The sequence below is a fragment of the Camellia sinensis genome, chromosome 14 (genome assembly GCF_055761805.1).
Source record: "Camellia sinensis isolate YWXY chromosome 14, ASM5576180v1, whole genome shotgun sequence".
In the NCBI taxonomy this organism is placed as follows: Eukaryota; Viridiplantae; Streptophyta; class Magnoliopsida; order Ericales; family Theaceae; genus Camellia; species Camellia sinensis.
In genome coordinates, this window is record NC_138974.1 from 139,402,747 (window position 1) to 139,413,599 (window position 10,853).

The following is a 10,853-nucleotide window of genomic DNA, read 5'->3' on the forward strand; positions in this document are numbered from 1 at the left end:
GGATCCATACCACAGTTGCAGAGACCGGCATCCATGTAACCCTGTTACGTTCTACCATGGATGCTTAAAGTGCTTAGACGTTGTCGAACCCTATCATCCAGATAGAGTTTTAAGGCAGTTTGGCAGTGTTCAAACCATCCCAGATACACTGCTAGCTCCTAGTCGTGGTGCGCGAGGCAACATATCTGCACGATATACAGTCATGTACAGATACTTGGATAGGATCTGGGAGGCTTGGGATAACCACGTGTTATCTGAGCAACAGAGGAGCACACCAGTTCGTCAGCCTTGGCAATGTGTACCGGGTTACATGGATTGGTATAAGAATATCACGCACCTATATGTCGAGCACACTGATGAACCACGTGTCCATGGCCATCAGGATTTCAGCGAACAGGCGGATGTAATCTATTATCCTCTCTTATGCATATGTAACTTACTTTTTTTTTCTAATATGTTCCCTAAAATGTGATATTCTTTTCAAATGCAGCGTATTGCACATGCACTGCAAATTTCACATCCTATTATTGACGCTGGTTATCAGGAGGGGATTCGCCATCCTTATCGACTTTACCAGGCTATCGAGAGTATGACACATGTTCTTGAAGGTCAGCACATTGACGTAGCTGAACCTAGTTCTGCTGGAGGTCGCTTTCCATCTTCGACATTGACATACAGTCGTAGGCCTAGGCGTAGGCATACAGCTGATTCGTGACATACAGTCGTAGGCCTAGGCGTAGGCATACACATGTTTTTTGGTGTTTTTTGTAAGATGACATTGTTGTAATGGTAACAGTGGTTAATATTTTCTTATTAGAATGGAATGGCAACAATGGTATTGTAATGACATTGTAATGACATTTTATTATTAGAATGGAATGGTAACAATGGTCGTTGATTTTCTAAATGATATTTTCTTATTACAATGGAATGGTAACAATGGTCGATAACATTCAATCCACATTGCAAAACATAACACATCAACATCAAAAACATAACACATCAACATCAAAAACACATCCATTAATTTCTTCCATAATTCTAACATTGTCAAATGCATACATGTGTCATGCGACATCAACAACATCAAAAGTCTCTCGAGTAGCTACATTATCATGAATAATGTCCTTGAAATGTTGAATGCGACGCACATATGCATCATCCCAGTCGACAGCGCAAGGGTGACAGTATTTTCTCCAATTAGTGGCAATAGGAGGAACTGGATGGCCTGGCTGCGACAAAACCTGCACCAAATATCAATTGACTTAGTGGTCATACCTCATAACTTCTTGTACATGCACAAACCCAATTGATAAGTTTCTGTTATACCTGGACGAAATGATTTCCGTTGACAAACCCAATGGCAATCTCACGTCTATCAAGTTGAGGTACTGGCACTGTTCTAAGAGGTAAAAAGGTGAGACATTGCTGTAAAGACAAGTGGTATAACACAAGATTGTAGCACGATGCAACAAGATGCCCTATGTCTGGCATAGTCATCCAATGTGAGTATCCAGGATTGTCTTCAAAGTATGACAATATGCTTGTCAATTCTTCAAACCTTTCATAGGACCCATAAAGTGTAATGTATTCCTCCTCGTGTGTGTGCAGCTCACCCAATAGGTCACGCCTAACCTGAGCCCAATCATCTTCTGTATGACCAATTGAAGCAGCTATAGTCCTGAAACCACAATTCCCATCTGCAGCTACATCCTTGATAAACTTAATGTATGGTTTCAACCCAGCAGGGAAAGCATCAACATATGCACCAGATTTCACTGTTCTAGTAATGTATGCCTTCCCTTTCGGATTCACCTTCTCCTTTCCCTTAACAGGTCGCTTCTTCTTGGTTTGCATAGTAGAAGCTAATGTAGTGATTTGAGTGTCTCTAGGTGAGAATGAATCATGTCCAGATTGCACTAACTCAAATGCACACGGGTCACAACAGGTAGAAACATTGATCTTCTTATGATCCCGAGGACGTGTTTTGTGCTTCACTTCCGGCTCAACAAGAAAAGTGCTTCCCAGATATACAATCTCTTTCAACTTCTTCAAAAGCTCCAACCGCATGGTTCTATCACTTTCATTAAACTTGTTCACAAACAACTCTACTTCTGCATGACAAGTCACCTCCGTTTCCTTTTCTTTCTTGCATATGGAGATATGAAGTTGCCTCCACTGTGAGTGTATGGTAGCAAGTGGTATAGGACGATCTTGTCTGGTGTAGTCAGCAATCTCATGGGAGCAAGGTAAACCATGAGTGTGGCGAAGGACGTATCCACAAGTTTCAACATCAATACCAATGGAATTGGCTCTCTTACTCTCGACAAGCAAATACTCCAATGCAGAGATAGACACATTACCCCGTAGCTCCCTGAATTGAGAAGGTTTAAATTGATGTTGCACAACAGTTAGACTTTTCTCAAATGAAGCCTTGATATCAGTGTGTTGCAACTCAAGCAGACTGTGTATTTTCTCAAATGATGCTTGAAATGAGACTTGACATGAACCCAATTGTCTTTTAAGTTTTGCATGTGCACTCTCAGCCCTGTTCAATTCAATGTAAGTCAAGTTAAAATCAAGTACATGGCACTTATTAATAATATATTGAAGAAAAGTAATCTTACCAGTTCGTTGTAACATTGCCACAATGCATACACGTGTCTGTCCATGCCGCCACAAATTTGTCCTTGTAAGGAACCAACCAAGTATCCATGACGTATTTGACTACATCAGGATAACTACTGAATTCCTTAAGTAATGATTTAAGACGCTCCTCGTATTGAATTTCAGAAGATGAATACACTACAGAGTTCCACTCATGGTTGAACTTCTCCCATTTTTGCTGTGTCTCAAACATTTTCTTGCATTTGGTCAACACATTCTTACTGATATGCCAACGACATAATAAATGTCTGGCACTCAGGAATATCTTCTGTATGGCATTCATCAAGGCTAGCTCTCTGTGAGTAACAATAACTGTTGGCACAACAAACCCATCCATGACATCACACAATGTAGCTAACACCCACGCATAGTTATCGACCCTCTCATACTGTAAGTATGCGAAAGCTACAGAGAATGTCATTTCAGTTGATGTCACTCCCACAATTTCAAGAAGAGGAAGCCGATATCTGTGTGTTTTATATGTGCAATCCATAATTAATATACGTGGGAAAGACCGAAATAAGTCCAAACAGGTAGGATATGCCCAAAACAAGTCTGTCACAGTCATCGTGGACTCTTCAGATCGATGGCGCTCAATGTAATTATACTTGGCCAATTCACCCAATAAGTGTTGCATCTCTGATCTTCCAGCTCTCTGTACCACCCTGTTTTGATGGCGTACATTGTAAATGGTTTTAAGTGTGCTTACATTGAGGGCATCTCGCTGTTTCAAGGTTACTAGGATTTCTTTTGGCCGAACCATGCTCTTTGACATATCCATTAACAATGCTTTCTCATCCTTTGATAGCCTCTCCGCATATGAATGTCCCTCAAGGTGCTCCGCAGGTGGATGATTATGCAATCCGCATACTACGGTCAATGTCCATTCATCGTGTGTGGTAAACCTGTGAGCGATCAAAAGGACAACCACACTTCTTCGTACCGGTTATTCTTGATGTATTGTTGCCATCATATTTTAACTTCTTTGTTGCTCTATATTGGCCACTCCTCTCACAAGCAAAATACATCCTGGGTCTTTTTTTCCCTCCACCATAGTCTGATGTTTTGATTACAATGACCAAACCATTTCTCTTTCCAACTTCACGTACCCAGTTGAGCAATTCATCCTTACTTTTGAATACCTACAAAGTTAAATAAATATTATCAAACATTTACATTTGGTGAGCAATTCGAAACATAATCGTTATAATTTCGTAGACTAAACCTGTTCAGTTGTGAATTGAGTGGTGTAATCTAACACAAAATTCGCGCAAACCTGACTTCCTTGAGTTGACACATATTCCTGCATGTTTTGTATAACATTACAAATTTTTAATGGCATTATAAAGATTAATTTGCAATTTGAAACTGTAAATTTGGTATGCAGTTTGCAAATTTGGAATATAAAATGGAAAAAAAAAAAAATTTACTTCATTTGGAAGTAGTTGTCCGAATTTTTTTTCAAAATTCGGAAGTTGAATGTTGTAAAAGTTAACTTTGTTCGGACAACAACTTCCGAATTTAAATACATTGTTCGGACAACAACTTCCGAAATTTATTACTTTGCTCGGACATCAACTTCCGAAAATACATGATTATTTCGGTAGTAGATTTCCGAATCAAATAACACAATTCGGCTCTGGTTATCCGAACGACGCTGGGAAAAAAAAATTAAACTCACATTTCCTTCGCTTTGCTTCACATGAACACTTATTTGCTGATTTTCAGAAGGCAAATCCTCCATAACAATGATGTTTTCCCTACGGAAATGCCAAAGCCCTTTGGTTTCACTTCTAGCTCAATGAACTTGGAAGAAGCTATGAATGACACTGGTTCACTGGTTCTCAATCCTCAATGGTTCACTGGTTCACTGGTTCTCCTTCCATTTTCAAATAAGCATGCCAAACCAGTGGAACAAGCTACACACACGATGCAACAGATGTGAACTCTGAGGTGTGCATTGAGATGTTTTCAATTAACAATAATGTCTAAAATAGTAATTTCACATAGGGATAAAATTGTAATAAAATTAAATATCATTAAGTGTGTGTATTGAGGGGATTAGGTGTGTGTATATAGAAGCTCCCGATTTTTCCCCCGGGGGGATATAATAACCAAAATTGACCTGAGTAATAGCTAATTTTGTCACATCTGTGTTGTAACAAGTGAAGGATTCAAAATTGACCCAATTTGTGCAGCAAGCCTGCCATTTTGACTATATAGACAATGGATACATATATATATATATATATATAATAACCAAAATTGACCTGAGTGACAGCTAATTTTGTCACATCTGTGTTGTAAGAAGTGAAACAACAATAGCATAAGGATTCAAAATTTACCCAATTTGTGCAGCAAGTCTGCCATTTTCACTATAGACAATGGATACATATATATAAGTCACAGTCCCAAAACTAATCACAATAACTTATCTTATTTCCAATTTCATATCCATTTCAAAGGTTTGGAAGAGCTCTATATTGGATTAGGAGTCATGTGGGATTCACGATTCAAATTTTGTCTTCTAAATTCTAATCTCTCCTAATTCGACATTTGTGTAGTCTAATTTATAATACAGGAAATTAATATCTCATATAAGGGACTCATTTTAAAAAGTATACATATATTTTCTCTTCACAATCCAAATATAAAAACCAAATTATTAAAATCTTATCACTTGTTTTAATCCATTCTAACCAACCAATTATATGATATATATATATATATATAATGTTATCCAATAATTCAATAACACTAAAATAATAATAATTAAATTTTAAGCCCTTCTCTATCCCCAAACAATTAAACAGGACCCTAGAACTGTCACAATCTACTAAACTTGTTTAAGTTTTCTTTGATATTTCTACATGTGATAAACACCATCATTATAATGCCCTAAACATTGATTAATTAAAATCAATCATAACCTTGGAAACTCTATTAGTTGGTACAATAATGTACATCATAGGTTACAAAATGGGTTTTTTCTAGAGGGGTCTTATATTCTAAATTGGCCAGGCTGGCCTAAAATATATATATATATATATATATGTATGTATCTTATTTTCTGAAGTGGTTCCTAAGACGTGGTTGCCTTGTACATATTTGTTGTTTATGAGGTTGGAAAGCCCCTTTCCACTTCCTAACTTTCTCATTCTTCTCTAACTAAGCTACTAGTTTATGGGTCTTTTTTTTTTAAATTCACTCCAAAAAGACATGGAGACAACCAACTCTTTGATTTTATTGTTATGACTACTATGCCCTCCACCATCTCCACTTTTTCAGTTCTAATTTTCTTGTACAAACACAAGTTAGAGCTTATTTTTAGCCAGTATTGTCTCTATATTTGTGACAATTAGGGATTCAGGCAGAAATTGTAGATCAAGACCAAAATACAAAAATTGTGGGTCATATGGATTATAAGAGAATTGCTTTTTACAACTAGAATATGTTTCTGTAATTTTTCACCATTTACGTGATATTTCATGTTGCATAATATGTTTTTTTATTTTTAAAATATGAGAAGTATTTTATATACTCATGACATTTATCAAATGGATACACATAGAAAATAAAATAAAATAAAGTGATGAAATACATCAAGAGTCAAATATCATTAAAGAAAATGAAAAAGTCTAGAATGAATAGAACTCCTCTCTCTCTCTCTCTCTCTCTCTCTCTCTCTCTCTCTCTCTCTCTATATATTTATATATATATATATATTTGGTTCAGTAGTCAAGGATGTCCAAGTCAATCTATACATATCTCAATTGATCCCTTTCCCAATTCGATAAAAAGCCAAACATCCATGCTGGAATTAAAAAATTCACGAGAAATTTCTTTCTTACAGCCTGTCCTCAATAATTAAATCCTAAGGAATTGTGTGGGCAACACAACCTCAAACCACTCAGGACAACCCTTAAGGTTCCCTCTATAGATATTTCTCTCCAGCTCTACCAATAACTCCTCAAAGGCTAATTTAGTAATTTCATTAAATAAATTAATGGAGTGCACCCTACATAAAGCTATTATATATGCATTGTTCACTTTCTAAATCAGGATACTTTCTCTTTTCAAGCCATATATGCATACAAAAGAAAGCAGTTATAGAGGTCATATTCGCCTAACCCTCTAACAATAATTCTTTTTAAAAAAGGTCTTGTTAACGAATCCCATAATAGAACTATAAAGAACAAACAAATAAAAAAAGAAGACAGAATTCTAAACAAGAAAAAGCTTCTTCTACTTCTTCTTGAGGAAGATGGATTGCTCAATCTGTACAACGATGCCATTTATTTTGAGGCCACCGAGGAATACGATGCGCAGCGTGTTACGAGGGAGCCAGATGCTTGATCACCCTCACAAACAAGCACGAAATTGATAAGGGAGTTGTTGACAACAAATGCAATAACACTGCTGTTTCTTCACCAAATTCATCCAAGGTTGGTTTTTCCATATCTGGTTTTCTGCAATTTGTTTTTCATTTTAATCTGCTGTTGTTAGTTCTGTTCGATGATCTTGTTATATCAGTTAACAATCAGTTTGAATCTTTTTCTTTTTTTGGTTTATGGTTGTTATGGGACATCTATGACCATGCATACAACAGTTATAACATTATGCATTAAGACCATCTTTGTTTTGAGGTATTGGATTAGGTTGGATTAGCATTTCCATGACTAATAGTTCTAGGATTACGAATCCCTTTGAATCGATTATCCTATCCTATGTTTGGATTGAGTAATGTTTATAAAGTGGGATTAACAAAATAATTGTTTGGTTAAGGGAATTGGAATGGATAGGACATTGGACATTTGACATCTAATATATTGACTATAATATAGTAATTTGATAAGTTAGTCCAGACTTTGAGTTAGTCCTCCTAATTTATATCACACCCCTTATATTAGATTGAATAGTCCATCATATGTAAGATACCATATCCGAATGGATTGTTAGTCCATACTTTAATTTTTTAACCAAATATCAGATTAATAATTTTACTGGACTATTAGTCCAATCCCAAGCACATGTCCGTCCAGACAAACATAACCTAAAATCTATTGAATGTATGGACACACAAAAATATAAGACCTGTTTGGTTTTTGGATTCAACCAGAAATTTTGAGGGTGCAATTTGTTTCCAATTTTTTTAAATTTTTATTTTCCCAGACAAATAGTTTTGCTAGGTACAGATAGGTAGGAAGGACCAAACAAAACAATAAAAGGAGCAGAACAAGAAAGGAGCTACAATTAAGAAACATTCATTAATTTTATTTATTTATTTATTTATTTGTTTTTTTTAAGGGATAGATAAAGAGAATTTGGGGACATGAATCCAGGTGCCCAACAAACTTGACTGACCAAGTAGTAGTTAACCCAGCTCATATTTGGGCTGTCCATGCTTGATTCTCCTAATTATGTTCCTCAGCAGCCAGCCCAGTCCACAGCTATAATTATTTTGGGCCTGGAGCCAACCCAGACCAATAAATTAAACAATTAAATGTCGTTATAAAATAATAATAAATAAATAAAATAGAGAACAACTTGACGAGATATAATTTTGGGAAAATTTCATTTCAGTGTAATTTTTTTATAAATGATAAAATTTATACACAGTAATAATTAAATTATAAATTTATCATGAATCTGTAATAATTTTTTGATAATAACACTGATTGATAATTTTTCCTATAATTTTTTACGGCTGTAATCTTGTAATATATATATATTTTTTGGGGAGGTTGGTAATTTATTTATTTATTTATTTTTAAACATTAATATGAGAGTCGAACAAATTTTTTCGTTTGGTCTGATGGCTGACAAACCTAAATATAAGAAACTTGTTTGGCAACTGTAGTTAAAAAATTAAAAAGTTATTATAAATTGTTATATTATTTTTTTCACTTTTCTTCATAAAAACTGAAAAAATTATTAAAATAGCCAATTATTAGCAACTTAATTCAAAAGAGTTGGCCTAATGGTCCAAGCCTGGGACTTTGGTATGTGCTCTTTCTATGGTTTTACATTCGAAATCTCTTAGATACAAACAATTTCTTGGAGATAGTGCATATGGGATTTTGCCCAAATTTTAATTGGGCCTCTTATTAGTGGATGATGGGATTGTTCTTTCAGATTAATCAATCATTTCGGCCGGATATTGAGTTATAAACAATAAAAAAAAAAAAAAAAAAAAAAAACACAGCATTTGTACTACAAAATTCAAAATTTGGTAATGAAATGGTAGATGATGGGATTAATTAATTCAATTATTTCCCTCACACACACACACAGGGATTTGCAAATGCATTGAAATGGGTAAAAGAGATGAAGGACATGGAAGATGAACTGAATGATAAGTTAAGTTTTCTGGGTGGATTTGTTGATTCATTTATGCTGTGTTTGGTTGGGGGATTTGGGAAGGAATTTGGAAAGGGAAAGGGAAAAAGTGTGTGAAACTATGTGAAATATAGACATGATTTATTCACATTTCACCTACCTTTTCCATTTTCCTTTTCAAATCCCTTCTCAAATCCCCCAACCAAACACAGCATTAGAGATCAGATTCACACTGATATTCAAGTCAAGCCTGGCAACAATGGTCCCCCTATTCCCGCCCATAGAGCTTTATTGGTAACTCTCTCTCTCTCTCTCTCAATGTTATCAATGAATATAAATATGGACTGATATATAATTATAAATTGATGTGTATTAATTTTTTTAAGGTATAATAGAGTTGCGCTTCTTAGTACATTACCATTATTATTTTCTTATGAAAAATGATTTGTAAATATAAATTTTATAAATGAAAAAAGAAAAAAAAAAATCTACTAAAGTGATGTGGTAAAAATTCTACCACATCATTATATATATTAGATAAATTACATTACAAGTCTTTTACTTTGTCATTTGTATCATTTTAGTTTATAATTTTAATTAGCTCACTTTTGACGCTTAATTTTAAATTTTATGTCAATTTAATTCAATCGATAAAGCCGATTAAGGTTTTTAAACAAAATTGGTTATTGAGTTGAACAAGTTTATAATTTTAACTATAAAGTATAATACATGTTTTTTTATTATGTGCACATTTTCTATAATAAAAAAAAAAAAATACTAACAATAGTAATCAATTAGACTAAATTGAAATAAAATCATAAATTTAGAGTTAAAATCAAGTCAGTTAAAATTACAAGAACCAAAATGATACAAAGTGCAAACATAAGGACTATCGTTGTAATTTTTCCACATATATTCTTTGCATAATTTTTTATTTGTATTTCAGTATTCTTTTCTCATTTATTACCTACAACTATGGCTAATTTTTCATTCTCATATATGTCATGTTTGATTGAAGGCAGCAAGATCAGATATATTGAAGAACATGCTAGACTCAGATGGATGCAAAGCTCCACCAAATGACACCATAACTCTCCCTGAACTCAACTACGAAGAATTAGAATCACTCCTAGAATTCCTCTACAGTGGAACCTTACCTAAAGAGAGAGTAGATAAACATGTCAACTCACTCTCAGTTGCAGCTGACAAGTGTGACATACCATTCCTGCAAAAATTTTGTGAGCACCGAATGCTCGGATCGTTGGACTCTTTGAACGCACTCGATATTTTAGAGATTTCAGATGTTTGTTCTAACCATAGTTTGAAAGAGACTGCATTGAACTTCATTGTGAAGAACATGGAGGATGTGGTTTTCTCAGCTAGGTTTGATGCTTTTGCACTCAAGAATCCACATTTGACTGTACATATTACAAGAGCATCTTTTATGGATATTAAAAATAGAAGAAATGGGGTTTGAGAATGGGAGAGAGAGATGTAAAGAGTTATGGGATAGTTTCATATGAATAGATTAATTAAATTTGTATCTTGTATTGTTTCAAGGGTTAATTATATTTTTATTATCCAAAGTATGTTGTTTGTGTCATTTTTGTTTCTAATGTTTAAATTGTGTCGATTGAGGCCTTAACGTATAAAAAATGTTTTAATTTAGTCTTCCAACCTAACTCCGTCTATAAACACCATTAAAGTCATAGATAAATATGTAATTTTGAATATTAAAATGATACAAATCATACATTTTGATAACTGAAAGTGTATATATATCAAGTGAGTTTTCTCCTTAATAAAATAGATAACGTATTTTGGAACTAAAAATATAACTTTTGGAG

At 34.3% G+C, this 10,853-nt stretch overlaps 1 protein-coding gene and 1 pseudogene across 1 annotated transcript; one reads left to right on the plus strand and one right to left on the minus strand.

Moving 5' to 3' along the window:
• Nucleotides 1-1,067: 1,067 nt before the first annotated feature.
• LOC145807337 (PKS-NRPS hybrid synthetase cheA-like) lies at nucleotides 1,068-3,448 on the minus strand. Its single transcript, XM_082905325.1, has 3 exons — nucleotides 2,628-3,448; nucleotides 1,330-2,548; nucleotides 1,068-1,244 (listed from the first exon to the last, which is right to left on the minus strand). The coding sequence occupies exons 1-3, from the start codon at nucleotides 3,446-3,448 to the stop codon at nucleotides 1,068-1,070; spliced, it is 2,217 nt and encodes a 738-aa protein (XP_082761451.1).
• A 3,483-nt stretch (nucleotides 3,449-6,931) lies between these two features.
• On the plus strand, nucleotides 6,932-10,495 carry LOC145807940 (BTB/POZ domain-containing protein At3g56230-like; annotated as a pseudogene).
• Nucleotides 10,496-10,853: the final 358 nt, after the last annotated feature.

What these genes read in the sequence shown, in the direction of transcription:
- LOC145807337 (XM_082905325.1), bottom strand. Translation starts at nt 3,448, where the DNA reads ATGGATATGTCAAAGAGCATGGTTCGGCCAAAAGAAATCCTAGTAACC. An exon ending in GGCAATGTTACAACGAACTG is followed by an intron (nt 2,549 to 2,627) that starts GTAAGATTACTT and finishes TGAATTGAACAG; the next exon opens with GGCTGAGAGTGCACATGCAA. An exon ending in ACGGAAATCATTTCGTCCAG is followed by an intron (nt 1,245 to 1,329) that starts GTATAACAGAAA and finishes TATTTGGTGCAG; the next exon opens with GTTTTGTCGCAGCCAGGCCA.